This window comes from Stigmatopora nigra, chromosome 1, assembly GCF_051989575.1.
Source record: "Stigmatopora nigra isolate UIUO_SnigA chromosome 1, RoL_Snig_1.1, whole genome shotgun sequence".
NCBI classification, from domain to species: Eukaryota; Metazoa; Chordata; class Actinopteri; order Syngnathiformes; family Syngnathidae; genus Stigmatopora; species Stigmatopora nigra.
This window is the reverse complement of record NC_135508.1, coordinates 18,085,301-18,109,889: the sequence shown is the minus strand read 5'-3', so window position 1 is coordinate 18,109,889 and position 24,589 is coordinate 18,085,301. Positions and strand designations below refer to the sequence as shown.

Genomic DNA, 24,589 nt, shown 5'->3' with positions numbered 1-24,589 from the left:
CTACTCTTCACAGTTGGCGTACAGCAGCATTCAGTCAAACACAAGCATATCCGCCTGATTAAGAAAATAAAAGCTGAAGTTTGTCTCCTAAGTAAAAAGACTAAAAGCCTATACTTGTCATTCCCCAAAAAGATACATGGTAGTCTGATTGGACACTCTAAATTGCCCCTGGGTATGGTGCATGGTTGTCTGCTGGGATAGGCTGCAGCACCCCCTCGACCTTTGTGAGGATAAACGTTTCAGAAAACGAATGAATGAATAACTGTTTGATTTATTAATGGCTTTTAGTGACGCCCATAAACGAAGTCTCATGCTTTTATTTTGCTGTTCACTTCCCTTTTTGCTTTTCCACTCGGAAGTAGCTTGACAAGCGGGATATTCCGCTGCCTCTCTCTCTCCACGTCTTCTGTGAGCCTCGCGCCCACGCTGCTCCCCGTGTGACGCAAATCCGCGCGTGGGTGGACACACCGGGCGTGGGAGGCTTTCTGCACGGAATACCAAACACGAGCAGGTTACACACCCACACACACAAATGGACTTTTGCAACCCGAAATGCACAAAGTTAATCTCAATATATTTTGACCACTACTAGTATATTCATGTATATCTCTTTGTGCCTCTTTTTTACTTCCATGGCTGATTGTACTAATTGTAACTTGAAAAACGCCCCCCATTGCAGTTCATTAATTGGGGATGTTTAACTCTTTCTATTCAAAAGACCTTTAATCCTTTATAGGGCACGTGCATATTTTAGATATGATGATTTAAAAGTAATTATTATTGTATATTATGTTTACTATTCATCACAATTGTGTTTTTTGAGGTGACCAGCTGGTGAGTGGTTTTTGGGGTGGGCAAACTATTCCAGAAAGGGCCGCAGTGGGTGCAGGTTTTCATTTCAACCCAAAAAGAGGACACCTTTTCACCAATCTTCTGTTTTACGAGTACAATCAGTGGATTGCACTCAGGTGCTTCTTGTTTTCTGCAGAAATCTCATTGGTCAAAGTATCTGTGCTGGATCAGTTGGAACAAAAACCTGCACCAACAATGGCCATTGACGACTGGTTTGTGAAGATAAGCGATTTGGAAAATGCATGTATTTTTATAATTTAATCTAATAAATGAATACAAAAAATCTAATACAACGTTAGGGCCCTACATAACACTCAAGTATTTAACTCATTTTATACCGTTGACGGCAATAGACGTCCAATTCATTAAATCTCAGAGGAATAATAGTGAATGTTAATCTTCAATGCCATTGACAGTACTAGAAGTCCAATCCATCTTTTTGTATCATGCACCATTCTCAGTCAAAATGGCAGGGTGACTTGGGGTCTGAGGAATACGTATAACCCGGATCCCAACTTCTCCTTAAAATTAAAAATGTGCATTTTAAACATTATGTATTGTATACAATTTGTGTTCAATTTTTCTTATTTATGAATGAACTGGTTCTTCTGCCTGGCATTGGTGCAGGCAGTCTGGGTTTGAGTTCCTTTCAGTGGGAGTGTGATTATGAGCATGAAGAGTTGTCTGTATCTCTGTGTACCCTATCCATGGCTGACTGGCGACCAGTCTAGGGTGTCAACTGGGACAGACTCCAGCAATCTCTCTAACCCTTACTACGAGTTTTTGTACATGTAAAATCAACATTAAAAATATATATATATTTTAAAGACAAAGGAAATTTTCAAATGAAACAATTTCAATATATTTTAAGTTGGTTCTTTTTTAAAAATCATTTTAACCATGGGTTCTTTTCCCCCCAGACCCACCATAAAATACTGGTCTGAACTTGTGTATGCATTATGTGTGTGTAATCTTACATTGCTGTGATCTTACCACTCATGGCATGTGCTGTATAAGAGCAACAGACGAGAAGAATTCAAATTGTACAGAAGAGGGCAACGTAGCGTTAGCTTGTTTTGACCTCGTTCTATGCCCCTGTAACGCTTGCAGTCCTGCACGTCCGCCAGAGTACAGGAGAAAACAAATTAAAGCGCCGGCAGCAAATACGATGTCAAGGTGGGTTAATGCAGGGCCCTCTTGTTCTCATAGTTGTTATTTCTTAACATTCTGCCGATTTCTACGCAGCCATTCTGTCAAAGTCAACCTCCTCAACTGAAGTCGACCTTGGGCGGCTCACCCTGATATGTGCTTAATATCGCCCTGAAATGCTTCAATTGAAAGGGAGTTGAATTTAGTGAGAATTTGAAAAGCGTGGAAGGAGGTGGCCTCCTACCTTTTCATACTCCCGAGGTCCTGTCAATCATTTGAAAAGCGTAGGTGTGACTTTTAATTTATTTGTGTCTGTTGGCGTCCGCCCTCCTACCTGCTGAAAGTGAATGCGCCTCATTTGGCAAGAAGCCTCATCATATTTCACTTTTCCTTATTCTGCGGTAGCTCGCCGCTCCCTCCTCCTTTGCTTTTTTCCCTCTCCTTCCTCTCCTTCCTCGCCTTGCCCCCCGAGGAACAAGCCATTTCAATGACACGCCCACGCCTGGCCCTGTCAGCCCCTCGCCCTGTCAGAGCACCCACGCCGCTCCCAGACAGCCCACATCCACAGCACTTGAGAAGTGTCTTTAATCCAACTTCCCCTTCAGAGGAGAGAGGAATTGGGGGGTAGAGGGGGGGTTTATGAAAGTGCTAAAGGGGGTGGGGGACACCAAAAAGCAAAAACGTCCCTCATTTGAATCCAACATGAATTCTTAAGTTTGTCGACGGGCGTGGATGCCGATGGCAAAAAAAGGCAGATATGGAGTCTTAAAGTAGGCAGCTTTTCCATCAGGCACATTGTGTGTGTATGTGTGTGTGTGTGGCTTCTACTTTGTCTGTTAAGTGTGGGATGTATGAGCAGCTTATGTCTGACTGAACACGTGTGTGCTGGCGTGGGCGGAAAGTGTGTAGATGTGAGTGTGTGTATTTGAGGACAGAGTGTGTGTGTGTGGACATTTTGGGTGAGGACGTGCGTGGGCGTATCATACGTGGGCGGAGGTTATTTGACATACAGATGGAGACAGCTGCGTGTGTGTGTGTATGTACGTGTGACTTTCAATAGGTGTCTGGTGCGCGAAAATCCTCAAAGTGGAAAGTGCAAATGACAATGGTGAAAACACACAGTGCAATCTTGATATGTGTCACGCCCAGATACACCGCGACCGCGGCAGGCAAACCAGCCAATCGTCAAGGGCCCCGCAGAGCTGTCAAGACTACGGAAATTCCAGGCCAAACAAGAGAAACTAGAGACGTGTCAACTGTTTGTTTACAGTGTTGGATGCAAAGTGATAATTAATATAAAAGCATTGCATTTAAATGAGAGACTTTGGCTATCGTATGGCAACTTTGAGTCTGTTTTGGTTAGGTTTAGCCTAAACTAGGGAGAACAGAGTGGTAGAAAGAAAGACAAGCTGGAAAACTCTTTAAAAGTGAACCCTTGCGGATGACAAATAAAAAGACATAGGCCATTTGGATTCAGAAGGAGAGGCAGGAGCAGTAGAAGAAGAACGGTGTAATCTAATCTACAACTTTGTGACAGCAAAACCTGTTCTACTCTGAATTGGTCGCCAGCCAATTGCAGGGAACAATCAGACAGACAATCATTCAAGCTCACATTTATAGGTGCAATTTAGAATGTGCAACCATCTTACTTGTGTATGTTTTTGGGATGTGGGAGGAAATTGAAGTACCTGGAGAAAACCCACACAAGCCCGGGGAGAACATGCAAACTCCACCCTCAAACTCTTGACCCTAGAACTGTGAGACATAGGCGTTAGCCATTCGCAACTCGGCCCATTTGGAACTTAACAATAATTCATATAAGGGAAAGGACTTTTGATTGTTTGTTGGTAATATGCACGGTGTACTTGTCAAATCAAGAATTTTGGATGACCATCACCACTCATTTCCTCCTGTGACGTAAAAATGCTTTTTGTCTTGGTGGGATCTTGGCTAGAGCTTCCAAAGCAATGTCTAGTGCTTCTGCCTCACAGTGGGGACTTGGTTTCAAATCCAGGTAGGTCCACCCGTGTAGAGTTTGCATGTTCTCCCCAGTCCTGCACGGGTTTTCTCTGGGTACTGCAGTTTCCTCCTACATTCCAAAGACATGCATGGTAGGCTTATTGGACACTCTAAATTGCCCTGAGGTATGAGTATGAGCGTGAATGGTTTTTCGTATCCTTGTGCCCTGCAATTGGCTGGCCACCAATTCAGGGTGTCCCCCACCTTAGCCCGCAGAGTCAGCTTGAATAGGCTCCAGCACCCAAACAACCCTAGTGAGGACAAAGCGGTTCAGAAATATGAGATGACATGAGATTACCTTGATTTATGCAGTATATAGTCATGATGATTATGATTATTCTCATTTGTAGTAGTGATAGTGAAGGGCAAAATACATGACCAAGCAACAACACAGGCCAATTGTACATTTTACTACTGGCTGCAGACGGCTATAAAAACAGACAGAGGGCCACGATTGCCCCCAGGTTGTAATTTGGACCCTTATGCTGTGTATAAGTCAAAGCAGCTGCTATCAGACTGAGAGGAGAAAAAAATGGAATTGGAGAACAATGCTGGCACTGGCATGATTTACATGATTATTGCTGTGAACTTTTTGATGTGCAGCCAGCAGGCTGCAACAACAACAGCAGCAGCAGCATCCTGGGATTAGAGCCGCCACCGCCTCCCCCCCACGCACACGCCCACCTCACCAGCAAAAGTCCCTGACTCAATTAGAAACAAACCTCTGCAACTTCCTGGCACATAAGTACCTTCATGTGGACCCACCCGCTTCAAAGCCGGCACAATGGGTGCACAGTCAGTGACATTCATGCAAAGAAGAGTGGTCTGCAACACAAACACCTTTAATTACAGATCAAATCTCACGAGGGGGCGGAGGCACACGCTGCACCCTGATACGGTCCACACACGCTATGTGAGCAATATTCCAAAACAATGCTTCTACTAAATGAGCTGTTAGCTCAGTTCCGCCACATAGATGAAAGTGAAGGTAAAAAAAACGCACCTACAAAAAAGAAAGATAAAAGTAAAAACACTGATTCAATTCCTATAGGTGGAGTTTGCATGTTCTCCCCAGGCCTATGTGTGTTTTCTCCAGGTATTTTGGATTCCTCCCATATTCCAAAAACATGCATGATAGGCTGATTGGACTAAATTGCCCATAGATATGAGTTTTAGTGCAAATGGTCTCGCTGTGCCCTGCGATTGGTTGGCCTGCAATTCAGATTGTCCCCCACCTCGTGCGAAAAGTCAGCTATGATAGGCTCCAGCACCCCCAGCCACTCTGGTGAAAATAAAGCGGTTCAAAAAAATGAATGAATGGTTAAGTATAAACTTCAAAATTGACCGAACCATAGTAAATGCCTGCTTTATCTAATTATTGCACATTTCAGGCGTCTAACATTAACATATACTTTTCCCCCAAGATTAGTAGGATACAATCGTGAAGCGTAATGAAATCTATTGGATATTTTACTTTTTTTAACAAATAGAAACAGAATAGTGGGGCCTGCAATATTACTTGGCCCCTTTACTTTCAGTGCAAACTCAATGCAGAACTTCAGTGAGGATCTCTGAATAATGTTGACTGATGATGACGATAAATAGAATCCACCTGTTGAGTTAGTTTGATTTACTTAATGAGGGACAGCACATATCAATGAACTTATTTAAATTCATGTTAAGGAACATATAGCATATGTAAATGAGTAAGAATGTAGCCAAGGGCTAATTTCCAACTTTGTTTTATCTAAAAAAATAATAATAACTGACAAAAATGCATGCAACATGGCCAACAATTATATAGTACTCAAATATGCAATGGAGAAAAAGGGTAGGTGTGAATATTTTCCTCTTTGTGGGATGGCACCAGAGAAAATAATTGTGTAGGACTGGGACGGGGAGAATTGTCATTGAAGATTCATTCATTCATTTTTTTTAACCGCTTATCTTCACAAGGGGGTCCTGGAGCCTACCCTACCCACCTAAGGACAGCATGCAGGGAACACCCTCAATTGGTGGCCAACCAATCACGATGACAGTTAATAGCCGAACGAACAAACAAAATTCTGAGACACCAAGCTTTGTAGTTAATCTACTAATAGAAAATGTGACATTTGTTGATTAGGTTTTGTGCATATAATTTCAAGGCACAATTATGTTAACAGAAAGACGCTTGTAATATGCTTAAAATTTCACAACAAATAGAACACAGTGAGAAAGCAGCAGTAATCCCCCAGCCCCCACAATGGAACACTATGGGATCCCCGATGTGTATTTGAACTCACTGATTGAATGAGTCATCTGCGGCTGCCCTTTCGCACCTGAGACCAGAGATGCGGAGGCAGGAGGTGAAGGAAAGTAATGAATCTGAAGTTATTTGGATTTGTAATAATATTAAATCTGCATCCCCTGTTTAGATTTGTATATATAGTTTATTCTTACTTATGCAGATACATAATCCAAATTGTTACCAACTCCATTCTGTAAATGCAAAACTCTCAAAGTCATCCATTGTTCTTTAACTTTACATTTGTCTCTCTTTAGCGTGCCCATGTGCTCAGAAAGTTACTTGGCAGGCTTACCTGCAAAGTATCAGATCACATTGTGGATTAGTACCTAAGGATCTATCTCTTAAGTATGGGTTTTGTCATGTTTTGGTGTATGGTGTTTTTTTTCCGTGAGTCCTGTCCTTGTTATTGCCTATTGAGTTCCCTTGTCATTTCCCCAGTACTGGTGTCTCTCCTGCTCACTGCCTCTCATTTCACTCATGCTTCTAATTCTCTCATCAACACACGTCTCTCTATTTAAACGCTGTGTATTTGTAAGTTCTTGTTGGATTGTCTGGTGTTCTGTCCATGCCCTGTTTAGTCCTTTACCCGTTCTACATTCACGTCCAGTGCTCCTTGTTCCCCGAGTTTCCTTGTAAGGTTTGGTACATTTGTCTTAGTTGTTAGTTTGTCACTTTCCACCGTTTTTTTTAATTCAAGGCCTTATTTGTTTTTCCTGAACAACTCCAAGTTATTAAAGTTTCATCAGTGATCCCTACCTGCCCTTGTCAGCCACTTCCCTGCATTTGGGTCCTACTACTCCAAACATCGAGAAAACCTTAACAGCATCATTGAACCTGGAATTGCATCAGAGCAATAACACAGGACACGTGCAATTGGAGGCTTATAGCCAACTACAGGCATTGCAGTCAATGTTGTTGCTAAAGGGGGTCTAAAGAATTATTATATTGACATGCACCACTTGAAACCGCAAGTTGTGCACTTACTAGTTGACCATTGAAGGCCAAAAGTCATGGCAGATATTGATTCGTACAATTAGAAAACTGGAAACACCCTTTACAGCCAGGGGTCTCCAAACTATTCCAGAAAGGGCCACAGTGGGTGCGAGGAGGAAACCTTTCCACCAATCTGGTATCTTAGAAGTAGATTGCAGTAAGGTGCTTCTTGTTCCATCAGAAACCTCATTGGTTAAACTGTTTGTGTTGGATCAGTTGGAACAAAAACCTGCACCCACAGCGGCCCTGAAGGACCGGTTTGCAGACCCCTGCTTTGCACTATAACAACATATTTTTTTTAAGTAATGGGGAAAAAATGCTCTTCCTATCTTTTAAATCGTCGTTTTTGGGTATTCCATGGTCATTTTAGACTGGGGTCCCAGTGGATCTATAAAAAAAAAAGCCTGCGGTTGAAATGTACTATTTTTCTACAGTCTCTGAATTCTGCTTGTTAAAGAGCAGCATAAAGCCTGGGGGTTTACACCAACAAATTCACTTGACATTTCATTCCCCCCAACAATAGTCTACTTTTTGAAGAAGATTAATACTGTCCTCCCACACACGCCAATCTTAAGTAGGCGCACGACGACCTCAATAACCCTCGACATGCAACCACCGGGGCCTTCAAAACATTCATTCTCAGTGCGTTACTCCCACCAATTGGTCAGAACAAGAACTTCAACAAGATTTTTGCCTTAAAGGAAATGTATTTCTGGTGTGCAGTATATTATAGCCTTATTTTTAGTCTTACTGTGTCGTGAGAACTTTTTCAAATTCGAAATGCGTAAATACACTATCTTTGAATTTTGAAAAAAAAAATAAACTATATATATACCGCTAAATAAAGTAAAATTCACCAGTAAATTTGAGACAGAAAGGTGTATGAGAACTCTCATTGCACAGCACCTTTGCACTATTATTTTTCAATGGCTAATTGGCTCTCTAATTATGTGTTACTTTCTAAAAGTACTTTTGTGATAGTGGCTTGCTTTAATTGTCTTACTCGAGCAGTTTTAGATACTAGAGACAAATTCCACATGCTTGGAACATAGTTGTCTTATAAAGATGATCCTAAAGTCAAAACAGTCATTGTGGGCTTTTTGATAAAACATTAAATGCAATAAACATGTGGTTTACAGGAATTGTTTATGTACAAACAGATGAAATGGGCCTTCAGTGACACATGGACAGCATTTTGAATTCTTTGGCATTTAATTTTAGCTGTTCACTTAGGTGTGTTTGATGGCATGATTCCCCCCATAATCTATCATCGCCCCATCTCGAATTCAAGATAACATCGATGTGGATTGAGATGACAGGCTGGATTTAAATACTGTTGCAAGCATTACAGTGCTTTACTGGGAATGTATAAGATAAGGCGAGTTAACTAACTGTCAGTAATTGTCAATCCAACAGGAATGTTCACAAAAAAACAGATATTTTAGGTGAAGAAAAATTTCACCCAGCTTCAAAAAGCCCTATATACAGACCAAACTCTTAAATTAATCTTAAATTAAACCACCATCAAATTACCTTAATATAGAGGCACTTCGTCATCAGGGAAAGCATTTACCAAAACGCCGGTCTTTAAGTGATAGGAACTTCAACTCCTGAGATTTAAAGATGTTTTTTCATGTTGTCTTTGTTACAGTCTGTAGACATATGGTGGGCCCCTGTCCATGTGTGGGTGTAACGTCGCCCTCAGCAGCATTTTGAGGGGCCGGTACTGCCGTGTCGTTAGGAACCTGACAACCAAGACAAAACACAATTGACACAGCTCGTCTTTTTTTTTTTTTGCTTACACAATCACTTCAATGTTGTGCACACAATAAGGAAAATGCAGAAAAAAATACACAGATCATGCATGGACTACTAGCAAGGGCTGTCAGAGATACACTAAGAATTTCTCAGTATTGTGTATATGTGTATAATATGTACGTTAAGGAAATATTGTCATTTGTGAGATTATAAAAACACTTAAACTTTTAAACATTTACAGTATAGGTTGAATCAAAAGCAGGTGTAGAAAAAACAACAACATTATAAACCGTGAAAGTCTGGTGTTTGATTACACCCCTGATCATATAAAACACCTCTAGTGCACGCTCATACACACACAAGGAAGGAAGAACTAACTTCAGTGAGGTGGCGAATATCTCACCTCTCTGCAGCCATAGTTGGCCACCACAAAGAGAAAGGAAGCAATAGATTAGAAGATTAAAATTTTCACACAGGAAATAATTGCAATTTAATATATCCTGTGAAGTAAACGGAACTGGAAACAATACGAGTAAAGACCTTTTTACCATGGCGTCAAAAATACATACAGTAATCTCTCGAATATCGTGGTTACTTTAGACCAGACATGGGCGCAATAATCGAAAAATCGCGAAGTAGGGTCACCCCTATAATAACTACCCTTTTTTCCTCTTTAGTGCTAACTCCTAGTAGCAAGAATTGCTTCCTCTTATGAGTTTGTGTGGATTTTCAAATTTTTATGGACTTTAAATTTGTTCTGAAAAAAATACTAATTAATAGCAGAAAATCGCAAAGAAGTGAATTCACGATAATCGCGAGAAGACTATTACCGTCAGGATGGCAAAAGAGTAAACGCTCCTCTATGATAGCACTAGTACGAAACCCTGACATATCATTTGACCAAATCAGAGTGATACAGAAAACGAGGGGAAATGGCCTGAATAATTATTAGCCTGTTTTTTTTTTGTTTTTTTTTTTTACAACCACCGTTTCATAAAGTTAGGAAATCTTGCAAGAAAGAATTGCGTTCTATGGAAATTGGAGAATGGAATTACAACTATAATTACAGCACTTTCCAACAAGTAAACTGATTAAAAATGACTGTACATGTGGTGGAAGTTAAGACAGTTGACAAAGGCAAACGAATACAATAGGTGTGGCTGGACTCACCAGGTAATTACATAGCCTGATGCCACCCTAACGGAATACAAACAAGGATTCCCTTTACAATATAATTTATTCTTTAACGAGAGCAAAATGAAGGTCTAAGAGCAGGAAAGGGGATTGAACCAAAGTGTCAAAAAGTGGGCCACCGATTGTGGAACTTGAAACAGGTTTTTTGGTTAGGTTGACTCTTATCAGCCAGATGAATTAAGGGCCTACCGTTTTAAGAAATTACGAAAAGGTTTATCAAATCTAAAAATTTCTACAATTTTGAAATTCATTTGATGTGGTTCATGAAAGTGAAATGGTTTACCTGTAGCGGTTGCGTCTCACGTGGTGGCTGTCCAATCTTGACCATGTTCACCATCTCTGAAATCTGAACAATAGCGAAGGCGATGGTGACCCAGGGAGCGCCCGAGAGCACCCAGGCTGTCCGGGTTATGTCCTCCTGCTCTTCTTGATACTTGGTCTTTTTCACAGGGAGAGTGACAACCTGTTTGTTGACAGCGTGGCTCCCTCGTGTGCCCTGGTTGTTTACCAAGTCAATGGTGGCAATGGGAACAGGACTGGATGGGACCGGAATGTTTTCTGCCAGCATTTTGTCTTCTATTCGAAAAAAGGAGAAGACAAGTTTGATCTCTGACTTGTGAGTTGACATGTGACTTCTTACCCACCCTTTTCTTCAGTTTGGCGTGTCAGACACTGGATGAAGGCAAAGATGAGAAGTATGACCAGGGAGGCCATTCCAATGCCCCGGAATGACACCGCAGCACCTACAAAAATAAAATTGCTCCCTTGCTGAACTTTGTTGGACATCAATCGCTGTCAATGGCATCCTATGATTTGCTACAATTACATCAAAATGTAATTAGTGCTTTAGAACCTTCTGGTTTTTCCAGTAACGAGCTATCACCTACTTTTCTTTATTTTTTTGCTTTGAAGGTGGGGCAAAATTATAAAACTTCAAATATGCCGCTGGTTGGGTGAGAGCAAAAAAAAACCAGTAAATGTACTACTATAAAACCCTCTTCTAGCATGGACAAAGACAGTGACTTATTTTGAATGAATGACAAATGTGTTGAATGATAAATTTTCAGTTCTCTTTTGTTACTAAAATACAAGAACTGTCAGTCTCTCACACACTATACTGAAATGCAAATATCAGCAATTTCTCTGAGTAAAGAGTACAACCATAGGTTTGACAACATTTCTTTCCATGAAAAAAAATGCTTAAGGGTTGGAGCATCCTACCAAAATAACCGACCAGCAGTCCTCCCACCATGGCACCACAGCCGCGGCCGAGCCCGAGATGAAGACCTTGCAGAATTCCCTGGGCGGACGTCCTGAGAGCTGGTGGGACAGCGGCGCTCAAGAAGGAAATACAAGCGGCCCAAACTGAGGCGTGCGTCACACCTGCATCATGACCACAAGTCAACCAACATCACATTACTATGATTTTCAATGCATCAGAAGTGAAATTGTTGCACATTGTTAGATTAGGTGCTTGTATATTCACATTTGTACACTACACTTAGCTAGATGGCACGAAAATATCTATTATCTGATGCCAGTACAATTTTGTACAGGAGGTCTATTTTATATTATATTTCACACAATGATCTTAAATATATCAAAGACTTTTGAGAGATGAAATATTCGAATTAGATCACACTCTGATTTGGAGTCAGAACATACATGTGGTCGAAATGTGACCAGGTTTCAGCATATGAGACTAACAATGAAACATTTTATAAGCAAATACAGATACACATACATAAATTAAAGTTTTGATCTCCCACCCTTTTTAACAGCTACTGTAACACAATATTATTCCCGATGCACAACAAATTGAGGGTTCAAAATGATTCTTTGGGCATAACCGAATTTTATAAAAGTTTTGAAATCTGAAGTCAAGGTATCAAGGAATATATACCCAACCACGGTACAGATTATTTCAAAAAGGGACTTGATAAGAAAAGACTTCCTAGCAAAATCTTAATTCAGCAGTGAAGAGTATTGGTTGCGATCTTATCGAAAAACACACATGAAAAGATATTACTGGAGACCTTGAGCTTGTTCTCACACAAAGCATGTGCCCATTTTACCTTGAAGGACTTCCATTGGCAGCACAGTCCAGGCATTCTGCAGGTATGAGATGTACAAGTATCGAGCGGTGTTGCAACCCAAGCCAATGTAGAGTACCCTGAGGTCAAAAACACATCCGCAATTAATAACTAGGTGATGACTCCGACAATGCTTTACATGAACAACTATAAATCCAAACATGACCCACCCTAAAACCACAAATTTATGAGAAGTCCGGATCTGTGTTTGCTCAGAATACACACACACACACACACACACAACTGCAGTTCACATCTATCTATCCTGATCTCCTTGACACACATAAATGAAATTGGGGTGCGAGATACAGTCAATATCTCACCTGACGTGTCCCACCAGCTCGATGAACTTGTGACTAGTGAAGTAAGCTGCAAGCTCCGAAACGTGACTGAGGACTGAGCAGACGCCGAAGAGAGTGTATGTGCCGTGGAGGTCTTCCAAGTGCCAGTATAGGAAGCTGAAGACGAAGCCGTAGCCAAAGCCCATGAACCAGGCCACGAATAGAACCGAGCTATAGCGCACACTGCACAGTAACTTCAAAAGGTCGATGAAGTGGAACTCTTGATGGACAACGGTACTACTGTTGGCTGTATCCGAATCGGCCGATGGCTGGGCGGTGTCCGGCTCCACCGCTAGACCCTCAGGAACTTCCTGACGATAGTCAATCTCCTTCTCAAAGTAGAACTGAGTTGCGACAACAAACGCCACACCCATGAGTACACCAAAGACGACAAAGGCAATCAGATAGTTGCGTAGACGGACGTCCGGCAGGACACAGCCGACGCCGTCAACCACTACGCTGACGTGCGTGTGGTCGATCCAGATGCCCACCAGTAGCATGGCCAGGCCCCAGCCAAGAGAGCCCCACATCCGCTGCAGGCCGTAGCGGTCGCGGGCCTTTCCGAGGTACTGCAGCGTGACTGTGTCCACCATGGTAATGGCCGGAGCACTGAAGAACTCTCCGACGATGATGACCAGCAAAATGATAAGGAAGATGTTCTCCACTTGGGCGTTGTCATAGACAATAACGTACTCCTTTGGATTCTTCGTCGGAACGGGTGAGGCGGTTGTCGTAGTTGTGTTGAAGGTGGGTGGTGTATGATTGACACTTCGTTGGGATCTGTGGATCGGTAGCTTAGTGAGCCAAGTGAAGTCGAAGAGGCTTCGGCGGACACGCTCGGATGTGTTGTTATCCGGCGTGAAGTTTCCGGGTGGGAGTGCTGTGGTCACTGGGGGCACGTCGGCATCCTTCTCCACGCATTTCATGTCGGCCGGCTTCACAAAGCCGATGCCGCAGTTAAACACCAACCAGCAGAAGACCGAGAAAAGTAAGAGAGCCTTCCCTTTCTTGAAGCGGTCGGCCACCACCCCCCAGAAGGGTGCGCTGCAGAATTCGATGAAGTAACGGATGCCTACCAGCAAACCACTGCGACTGGCAGACATGCCCAGCTGCTTATAGTAGACTGCAAGCAGTGGGTGCAGTGATCCGTAGGCTGCGTAGAAGAAGAAGTAGAAAATTTTGGAAATGAGCAGGTGAGTGTTGATGCGGAGTAACATTGATTTGCAGCAGTCCAGAGGGGCGGAAGGCCCGGCCTGCAGGCTTGCCGGCAACTCGGCTGTAGCGGAAGGAACGGAAGGCTCGGGAACATTGCTCTGCTGCAACGACAGCTTGTTAAATGCTCCCGCCGGCACAGACTTGTCGTCCTCCTCATCATCGGTCAAGATGAAGGTCTTGTCATCAACTGGCATATCTGCAGGAAAATGACAACATTAGGACCTTGATAAGCCTGCTGAAATCAATTGATCCAAATTCAATGGTGCCTTAACTCTCGAACTCTGCAAATCTAGGAATTTTCCAGTTACGGCCAGCTGTTTAAAGTTAATATATCATATTACTTTTTGACACTGTCATCATCACAGAAGCACTCACATGTTATTTTGAACCACTATTTAATTTATTAAGCTGTCGTTGTTTAAATTACTGTAGCTGTTGTGCTTGAAAATCTACATTATATTATATTGATTCCCAGTCTGTACAAACATTTAGCCATTCACATTATATAAGAAAATACTTGTATTAACTCACGACATACAAAATATGATGAGAAGCAAATTGCCGCATTCATTTTGGCCGGGAGACCCGCGTGCAGCTCAAGAGCCGCATGCTTCCATATCGTTACCAACTTGTATTGTATATAGAATCACGATGAGCGGCCCATCATGGGCCTCTTGACAGACACAAGGTGGCCCATTCGCCACAGTTTGGAAACCAAACGTCACACCGACGCGGAAGTACTTGATTTCTTTAGCAGCTTTTAAATAGTCAGTCAAGGCAAAAGGGGCGGATTATAGTAAAATAGAAAATCTAGAAATTGATCACCAACAGAAGAGGCCATTTAATACTATGCTTGACAAAGCGCACTTTCCCCATAGCCAATTTAAAAAAGAAATAGTGGAAACAAATAACAACGAATTACTCACCTGCTTAGGTCACCGATCCCATTCACGTCCAATTATTATTATACACGTTCTCGTTCTAATTTGCGCCCGTGGTAGTAAACCATTTCAACTACAGAGGTCCTTATAATTTCTACGTTTGTCGATTTATTCTAAAACACTTCGATTTAGTAAAGGTGCCCCTTTATCACTGGCTCGTTTTGTCTTTAATCGTGGCGGCTCGTCTAACCGGAGTTCCCACCTGTCCTGTGCGGACGGCAGCGTGAAGTGAGCTATGTTGATTACCATAAGCGTCCGCAAATGACTTTCAAAATAAAAAGCCATGTCACAATATATACGCGTAATATCGTTACTACTGTAATACGTCGACAACATAATTTATGACGCATTTCTACAACTACATTAAGCCCAAATCCACAAAATGTTGCACATGCACGTAGATTTAAATTGATTTAGCATGGCAATGATCTTTTTGTTTTTTTATCCGGCTCGCACGTTGGTCCAATACGTTTCACTTCCTTTTTGAGAGAGGATCTAACGAGACACTCCCTGTCCGCTAATAACAAATGAACAATGCAGACCGGACACTCTTGACCCACCCATTATCATAATAGAATTAGTATTTGATCTATGTTTATACCTGATTACAAAATAAAATAATACACAAAATGTTGAACGCATTTTGTCACTGCGTAAAAATATGAAAACAAAAATGTGCCTCAAGAGTCCTCTAATCACGTCACGCATATTTTAATGTTGATCAAATATCATGAACAGGTTTTGGTTCATCAAAAAAAGCAACAACAAAAAAAGGAAAGACTGAAAAAGAAAGAAAAAAAGGAATGAAGTTGCAAAGAGAGAATACATGACATAGCATTACAAAACCTATAGTATATGTAGTCTTACCTTGACCTGATTCCATTTACTATGTATTTCTAAAAATAAATAAAAAATGCAAAACACATCCTGTATTAAGAGAGTGAAAAATCTAGGGATGAGCAAGTTAAAGATTTTAATTGCAATTAAACACATTGCCACACACACAAAAATACATTCTAAAGTAGGACTCTATTCAGTAGTAAAAGTCATGCCTAAATATGTCCTGACTTCACTCTTCCTATCTTATTGCAATAAGATAATAACCACTGATCCAAGTACTTTTTGTCATATTTGTCAACTGTTGAAAGACAGAGAAAACTTATAATTTCAATGAATTGAAGGAAAATTGAAAGCACCAATCTCAATAGTCAGAATCATCAGAAAGTTCTCCCTGTTGCGTCCAGTGCTTCCGTCTCTTCTTCCTCTTCCTCTTCCTCTCCCCCATGAGCATGGCGGCCACCACCGTTATGACGACAGTCACGGTAATAATGAGCACGGTGACTGTCTCGGCGATGCACAGCTCTGTGTCCACCTGGATGAGCCGGTAGTCGCGGAGGACGGCCGGTTGCCTACACGTCAGGTTATAGTAGTCGTCCAGAAAAAGTCTCTGGACACTGCGCAGCTTGCGGAATACTCTCTGCAGGTCACAGTCGCAATTCCAGGGGTTTCCCTCCAGCAAGATATGAGTGCTATAAGTGTGAATACTCAGGAAGGTCTTAAAGTACACGCTTGTCATCTGGTTGCGGGCCAGGTTGAGGAGAGTTAAGCTGGTGAGTGGTTTGAAGACGCCCACCTGTGTGTCGTTGATGAAGTTTCCGGCCAAGTTGAGGTGCTCCACCGAGCGGAGCATGGAGAAGATGCCGCTCCTCAGGGATGTCAGTCGATTGCCCTCTAGGTGCAAGTGCCGTAAACCGCTCATGGTAGCGAACGATCGAACCTGGATGGAGTGGATGTGGTTATCGCTTAGGTTTAACCGCTTCAGGCCGTCCAGATGTGTGAAACTTCTGCTGTCCAGGTGGCTTAGCGAGTTATGTGACAACTGCAGTTCCCGGAGGAAGGCCAAACCTATTGAGAAACCTTTGTCCAGGGTAGAAATTCGGTTCCAGCTTAAGTCCAGCTTTTGCAGAAACTCCAGCTGTGAAAAGGCGCCATCCTGCACCACGCTGATATTGTTGTTCTGCAAGAGGAGCACACGCAGCTTGCGGTTGTTGGTCAAAGAGCGTTCAGGGAGGACGACGATCCAGTTGTGAGACAGGTCTAGCAGCTCGGTGCTGGGTGGGACTCTGCCGGGAAGCTGGGTGAAGGAGGCTTGTGAACAGATGGCGAACCTCAGATCGCCGCGACAGTTGCAACCCTTCTCGCACCAACTGCTGGGAGACCGGGAGGACGTGAAGGATGCAGCCAGGAGGAGAAACAGGAAAACCTTCATGGCTCTGCTCCCTTACACAATTCAAATTTAGAATAAAATATGCAATTATTTTCAAGCCATGCACATCACTATTATTCATCATGTTTGTGAGAAGAGAGGAAAAAGTTGTCCAATGAAACATGGGGAAAAAATACCAAGTGACAAAGGACTGTCTTACGGTTAGTCGCTCGTTTTTTTCCGACCGTCGTCGACATCCGGCGCAGAGCAGGTGGGAACGAGACATACTGGATGAAAGGGGGGTTTGGGCGGTTACCACCAGCCTGCAATTCTAATAAGCAACATCATAAAGAGAATGGAAAGAAGCACAGAGGCGAGGGGAGGAGAGCTTGTCAATTATTCAACAGTCTGTGGGAGGGCGGGCTGAGCTGACGGGCTGGTTAAAAGATTGAAGGCAAAGTGGGCCACCGAGTGGAATTATAAACTCTCCTTCAATCAATTGCAAGGTTTTAATCTCTACCGTTTCGTGAATGTATGGTATAATAAATATGTGCAGAAATTGCCAACCACTATGGGGTGTGAATGTTCTTGTGCATGTAGATATCGCCCTTGGTAGTGACATTGAACTTGTTTCAATGCGAATAACTTCAAATTTGATTTGGTTATGAGTGGCATGCGAATAGTTGGCTTGTCTAATTGAATCCTGTGATTGGCTAGCAACCAATTTAGTTAACCGGAATAGGATCCTGCTCACCCGCGAAGCTGATGATGATAAGTGTAACAGAAAATGGACAGATGCCCAGAAGTCATAAGCTAACAACAATTAGGAATAGGATTCATAGCCTGCGGGATTAAGCAAACACTTTGCACACTGACTAACAGAGAGAGACAGAAAAACAAACACCCTCCCTTACAGAGACTTTGCCGAAAGCTAACGTGTCCTGTACTTCTTCGGTCCATAGGGACACTTTTTTTCTAGGTTGAAAACATGTAAATATTTTGGCTGGTGTGAATGTTTATTTACTTGAGGTTGCCACTACAACTTCTCAGCCTGTCTCAAGGTATCCAGATGTCAAATTGTTTATTCTCATCTGTCAGATGAGACGGGATGTTTCAGTAATTTGCAAGACGACCTGTTGGTCACCGAGAAAAAGATTACATTAATACCGTTTAAATCCACAGGTCAGATAAAGCACTCAGTCACCATGTGGAGTCGCATGTTGTACTTCAACACATCTTCCATTAGGCCTTTAGCACAGACAATGACAGATCTTATACATGATATTATAACAAGGACAGCAGTCAGCATGCCTGGATAACATTTATATGTATTTAACTACATCTGACAGTTTTTTAATTCAATTTTTCAAACAATTTTTACTTCAACACGTATGTCAGGACAACTGTTTACCACAATCACAAGCCCCAATTTTAACACAAAAAAAATTCCATAAATAAAAACGATTCCAAATTCAAACTACGAAAGGTCATTCAGAATTGTCTCATTTTCACATCTCCATAAGTTCCACATTTCCAAAATTCTAACCTCTCTCCTTTAATTTCCCGAGATATATTTGTCATTTCCCATTGCTTGACTAATTCAAACCAGTTTATCAACATATAGACAAGAGTTAGATAATTAGCACAATCCCCATCTTCTACTTTTAAACTGTACAATTTCCAAACCTAGTTAAACTTTACATCTCTAGTCATTCTCCCACAATGCCAACTTTACTTCAAAATCTAAATTTCCTAAATCCAATTAATTCCATGTGGAATGTCCCTTCAACTCTTCAGCATTAAATGGACAAACACATACAAATTGCATTCTCCCTTTGTTTTCTCATCCCAAACAAAATCATCAGGACCTGGTTTTGTTTGGAATAAGGACAAAGCAAGTTTCTCGCACAAGCTATCAGGTGTCTGCAGGGCTTCAGTTTCACTGCGTCAACCTGAGAACAATGAGCACACTGTCACACCTTAAATTAGCCTGTCAGTCAGTGAAAATGCCTGTACGACAACACATCTGCTTGGCTGCTGAATTTGGGTCATTCAATAACCGTGCCTGCATTCTAAAATATGAACAAGATGAACAAAAAGGAGGGGGGGGAGACTATCACGAAAGTATTGGATTGGCAAGTACCATCATACCTCACGCGTTCAGAGTTGAGGGATTAAAATTGAACCCGAATGAAGACATTAATCCACGCATAGAAGGATTACATACATGCTCCTCTGCCTTCCAAGCATTCTACTTCAAATACATTTCTTAATCTAGATCACTTTCACACTGCAGCTGGATTTCTATTCACTGCTTTCTCTTAGTGGACTTGTGAAACAACAACAAAACTACAAAGATTACACACCTAAATCAGGGCACACGCATATTTTGACTTAATTTATGCACGAAATGTTACAAAATCTTGAGAAATTACTATAGTGTCGTTTTTAAATAAACATCCTGAACTCTGTCAGGCAATCTCACTTCCTTTTTGCTTAAATCTAAATTTACACCGAGCTAGTGATGCACATTACGAGTGTAAATCATCAATTTCATGACAACAATAATAATATCCAATATCACAAAGTATGCCATTTTCAATTTAAGGGCCTTAGACGGATTTAATACAATAATATGAACATATTTCTACCCTTTCCTCTTCTTTCCCATGTGTGTAAACACCGAAATTGGGAATTGGTTGGGTCTTTACTGACTGAACAGTTTTAATGTGCCACCTGGGAGTTTGAAGTCCTCTCAATGTGATTGGGTTGTTTTTATTATTATTGATTTTTTCATCATGGAGAAATAAAAAAAGTACAAACAATTGTAATGTTTTTTTATTTCAAATATTTGTATAAAAACCTGTCTCTTTGGCAAAAAAAGGCTTTCTAATGGATAAGATAAAACATGATTAATATTTTGCACCTCTTTAGAACTGTGCTTTGTATTGATGGCCAGGAGAGGGCTCAAAAGTCTTGTTTACAGAGCAAAAATGTTTGCAGTACAAAAAGAAATTCTAAATATTGAAATGCTTTCTTTGTTTAGGCATGACTGCAAAGGACTTGGAAATAGTAATACATTGAGACAAGCATTTTGGATACGGGTTAAAAAAAACAACAAAGTTAGAGCAATTTTCCTCTCCGTTTTAATAGGAAATAATAGCCCATTGTTTTCTATTGTTTCATGTTCTCGGGTTTTGTCCCACATCCCCCCCAAACACGCTGATTGAACACTACATATGTCTGTAGGTTTGGGTATGGCTGTGCACAGTTACTTATTTTGTTGTGCACTGTGATTGTCTGAGAGCCAACTAAGGGCGTACCATGCCTACTGCCCATAATTTACCTGGCTGGGAGAGGATCCAGTACCCCAGCAGGTAAAACTGCAGTCGCACATCAATAAAACTGACATTGCTTTGGTTTTATTTAAAAAATATATATATATTTTCAAGTGACATTTCCAGCAAATTACTTTTCGGCTTAAAATCGGGACAATAGCTTTATTCCAACCAACAAAAGTAAGCATACCCTTATATTTTTTTCAGGAGACACCACTGGGGTCAAGAAATGAAGCTTCAGGCCAATGCCAAAAATCTAGTTAGTTACAGCTTGCAGGGGGTATGGCTGAGGTGAAGGTCCACTAGTAGTGTTCAATGCTCTCCACTGGTCAATAAAGAGCAAGTGTATGACATTTGGTACAATAGCTGAATAAAATGTCAAACATGAGGAGTCTACTCTATTGTGAGGTGCGCAAGGAAAGCAGTATGCTGTATGGAAGAGCTTGCAGAACTACCACACATTTCTACACCTGAACTGTTAGGCACAGTAACAAAATATTAGGGTTGATGTGCTGTGTGACCCCAGAGGTGTTTAAGCGTGTGACAGACAGCGGCCTTAACTATGGGGACACTGGCACAGTAGGACCGCTCCTCGACGACTCTCCTCAGATCCAATGTGGCATCTCTGACTCAAAAACAGGATGTTGCACACGGTGGCGTGGGTCAACACCACAGGGTGTCAAGAGGTCGGAACAGACAATAACTGACGCTGTGCTCTGTTAGGGTTCAGGAAGATATTTATTTAAGTTTGTGGTTCTACATCTCCAACCTATTCTTTGACATAAGCACCACCGCCACTGTTGTGGAAGTTTTTCATCATCAATGGATAAACTGACTAATAGGACCTTTTAGTTTTCATTGAGTGAAAAGAAAATAGTGTTCCCTCGGTTATCGCGGTTAATGGAGACCGGGACCACCCGCGATAAGTGAATTTCCGCCAAGTAGGGATGCCCCTTCAAAAATGCTTAATTTTTAATTCAATTTATTTATTTATTTTTTACCCCCCTGTATACAGTACACCATATAAAATACGGGTAGATATAGTGAAATTCATGTTATAACAAAAAAACTGTAAAATATGTTATCTCAATGTAATATTTGTATTTTTTTTCCCCAAAAACACCCTCGAAGCTCTGAATCCGCGGTGGCTGAACCACAAAGTAGCGAGGGAACACTGTATAAAATAATTTAGACCTAGAACTGTTGTAGACATGGGCATGTAGCGCATGTTAGATTTGTTAAAAAAATAATAATAATCAAAATTCAAGAGTAGCACCACCATCCGAACCTGGTAGCTATAATAATAGAGTTTTACTACTAATGCAACAGTACTACTACTACTACTTATTTCTCTCTCACTCCTCCTTTGCTTGTTTATTTAGCATTCTAGGTCAAGGACAGACACAAACAAGAATTGTATTTTTGGTCAGCTCAGGGTGTGATCACCCCTGTGAGATGTCAGAGCTTTTAGGTCAGATGGATGTGTGCACTTTCACAGCTGCCTAGAGAATGGAACACACTGCAAGAAAGGGAAAAGAAAAATATACTTGAATTATTAAGTAATGCCACAACAAAGACGACGGAACAGAGGATAGCTTTCAGACAAGACTAAATTACACATATGTATATTTGACTCTTTGCTTCTTTGTCATTTAGGTAGGAAAATGCACATTTTTTTCTTGAAAGCTCAATCGTCTACATGGGGTTATGAGGCGCTGAAAACACACAAAAAAAGCTCATTTTGGATCTTGACAATAGTCCACCTTCTCTTTGCCATCTATACAGCTGAAAGAAAATGGTGGACAGGAGATGCGGCGAAAAGCAAGACAGGTGTGGATAACACCTGGCAAAACTGAAATATTGGAAGTTTGATTTGCTTTTGCGTTTCCATGTGCATGCAGATTCCTACACACGTTTAAATGTGAATGTCAAGATCGTCTTCGTGTAAACATGCACACATTTTTTTTTTTTACCCGCTCTTTTGATTGTCTTGTTAATTATTTTCTTGGCTAAATAACGTAATTGTTTATTGATTATTACAGCTCTTTTTGCAGTTGTGGTTGCTCTTGAAATGCTGTCCCAAGTTAAATTAAGTACACTCAAATAATTCCATATGGTCAGGATCAGAATAATCAATAGACAGGCAATGTAAAGCAATACATCCTTCCACATTTTGATCCGGACTCGCCTTAAAAACAGTTTCCTTAGAGAGATTTACAAACTCCCCATGCGCTCGAACAGAACTATTGCTTTGATCAAAACAGTTTTGACCCTAACCCAAAGGCAGCCGTAACATTGCATATGGCCGGTAGGAGTGTGGATGAGGGAGGGGTTAAAGATCAAATCATGAGAGAAAAGATGCTCACTCAGGCATTACATAAAACAAAACAGAAAAAACGTTGGTCTGTCAAACACAATCATAGAGTCAGTCATTTGTTTATTTGACCTCAATGTTGTGAATGTAATTTTGACATTTCCTCCTCTGCTCTACTCATGTGTCAGATAATAGAAAAACTAGCCGCCAGACAGTAGCGCACTCTGTCCAAAGGCTCCCGGCCAAATATGCCAAAAAAGGTCACACCCTCACATTAAAACCATTCTGACTTGAGCCGATTTTCACTAATGGAGGCTGTACCTATTTCGAAACAGATTTGTTTTACCTGATACAAAAAAACATTTAAAAAATGAATAAACTAGTCTAAGTTTATTGTGACCCACTCCAAGATTACGCAGAGTTCAAACAATAAATTTGAGCTTTAATATAGTAAAATAAAATCAATGCCTACAAAAACCGACAAGATCAGTTGCACTGATAAAGTAAGAATTGCTACTTAAATAAATCTAGTGAAATAAAATAAACTTTACAAATTTAAATAAATTTAAAATTTTGGGTTTTTGATTCTGTGATTTTTTGCGTACCATTAGAGGGAGCCCCTGTACAACTAGTTGTACTACACGTTGTAAATACATTTACGATCTAACAAATCAGCAAAACACTGTGGATCAGTTCCACAAAAGGAAAAATATTATGAATTTGTGACTAGTGAAGCATACTTTAACGATGCAGGGATTACTGTATTTAATTCCTCATGGATGGTGCAGCTAGCAGGAGGTCAAACCTCATGCTTATGTGGGTTACTGCGAGGGTGGAGTGAATAGGTGGGGGTCTCTCTGCCCTAAAAGCCTCCCAGCTTATTCATGCTGGCCATTAGTGCTATGTTTAAACCTTCATGACAGCACACACAGTTTGGCGCTCCACTGTCTCAAGCTTTCTGTGTAAGTCATGCTCTCCCAGTAGCAGCCAGAGCGATAAAAGAAAAGAAATCAGGTGGTCTAAAGTCCTTATTAGGACTGAATGCTATTTAACACTTTGCAAGACAAGTACGACCACAAATATTGCAAGCCTTTTCTGTGCATGGCGGTTGCTAACAGGAAACAGGAGGGATGGAAATGCAGGATGATCTGCTTGCTGGACTAGACGTAATGAACACTGACATGTCAACGGGTGCGAACAGGGTGTGCTCAGTCGCAGGAAGTGGGAAGCTTTACTCGTGCACACTTGGAAGAACATTTATCAGCAATCTATTAAAATGAATTTACTGGATTTCTTCAGCACATTATTTAGTTGCTGCTAGTTTGGTTTGCAACCTTACAGTCAGTAGAAGGTAGCTGCTAAATAATGTGCGATTGAGGGCAATGGTTTTTCCTGATTAATCTTTAGCTCAACATAAAATTATAGAAGCCCACAGAAAGCTAAAGAGAAACATGTTGAGACGCAGAATGTTTTAGTTCTGTATCAAGGCACTGAATTCATCTAGTCTAGTTTCCTTGGAAGAAAATTTGCCTCAGTGTTAAGTTTGATTTTGATTTATTTGAATAGATGAAGCCAGCGAGGACGAGAAATGAAGCGTGCTCAAAGAGAATTGGAAGAGTTCAGGTGCTACAATACGCTGAAAATGAGATGACCTGGATCAAATGAGAACATTCACAGGCAAAGTAGCTCAGTTGGCTTTGCTGTCTGCTTAGCAGTATCTGATACAGTTTGGATTGGTTCCAAGTGCTCTTTCTAGTTTGAAGAGGAGTCTTAAGTCAAGTTCAAATATCTGGAGATAGTGAAATCACAATAAGGACAAGTCATCCTGGAGAGTCTCAGAGTAGAGTTCCGACACAACAAGGGGAGTAAGAATAGGGTGGTATTAA

The 24,589-nt window shown here is 41.3% G+C and overlaps 2 protein-coding genes across 4 annotated transcripts; both read right to left on the bottom strand.

Moving 5' to 3' along the window:
• Window positions 1-339: 339 nt before the first annotated feature.
• On the bottom strand, window positions 340-15,301 carry LOC144195839 (major facilitator superfamily domain-containing protein 6-A-like). 2 transcript variants are annotated; one of them, XR_013326171.1, is made up of 8 exons: window positions 14,831-15,301; window positions 12,672-14,100; window positions 12,331-12,428; window positions 11,477-11,638; window positions 10,900-10,998; window positions 10,539-10,831; window positions 8,837-9,048; window positions 340-485 (listed from the first exon to the last, which is right to left on the bottom strand). XR_013326171.1 is itself a non-coding variant. In XM_077715697.1 (7 exons), exons 2-7 carry the CDS (start codon window positions 14,096-14,098, stop codon window positions 8,935-8,937), a joined length of 2,193 nt encoding a protein of 730 aa, XP_077571823.1. In that variant the 5' UTR covers window positions 14,099-14,100; window positions 14,831-15,301; the 3' UTR covers window positions 7,642-8,934. The 2 variants fall into 2 exon arrangements, 1 of the variants encoding a protein (XP_077571823.1); XM_077715697.1 differs by lacking the exon at window positions 340-485 and having other exon boundaries at window positions 7,642-9,048.
• A 297-nt stretch (window positions 15,302-15,598) lies between these two features.
• Window positions 15,599-17,405, bottom strand: LOC144201017 (uncharacterized). 2 transcript variants are annotated; one of them, XM_077723458.1, is made up of 2 exons: window positions 17,272-17,365; window positions 15,599-17,118 (listed from the first exon to the last, which is right to left on the bottom strand). In XM_077723458.1, the coding sequence occupies exon 2, from the start codon at window positions 17,112-17,114 to the stop codon at window positions 16,047-16,049; it is 1,068 nt and encodes a 355-aa protein (XP_077579584.1). In that variant the 5' UTR covers window positions 17,115-17,118; window positions 17,272-17,365; the 3' UTR covers window positions 15,599-16,046. The 2 variants fall into 2 exon arrangements, with proteins under 2 accessions (XP_077579584.1, XP_077579577.1); XM_077723451.1 differs by having other exon boundaries at window positions 15,603-17,125; window positions 17,272-17,405.
• Window positions 17,406-24,589: the final 7,184 nt, after the last annotated feature.

Coding starts and splice junctions, on each gene's coding strand:
- LOC144195839 (XM_077715697.1), bottom strand. CDS start 14,098: ATGCCAGTTGATGACAAGACCTTCATCTTGACCGATGATGAGGAGGAC. Junction 10,832..10,899: donor ACGCCAAACTGAAGAAAAGG/GTGGGTAAGAAG, acceptor TTTTTCGAATAG/AAGACAAAATGCTGGCAGAA. Junction 9,049..10,538: donor GTGAGACGCAACCGCTACAG/GTAAACCATTTC, acceptor CTTGGTTGTCAG/GTTCCTAACGACACGGCAGT.
- LOC144201017 (XM_077723451.1), bottom strand. CDS start 17,308: ATGTCGACGACGGTCGGAAAAAAACGAGCGACTAACC. Junction 17,126..17,271: donor AAAAAAACGAGCGACTAACC/GTAAGACAGTCC, acceptor GAATTGTGTAAG/GGAGCAGAGCCATGAAGGTT.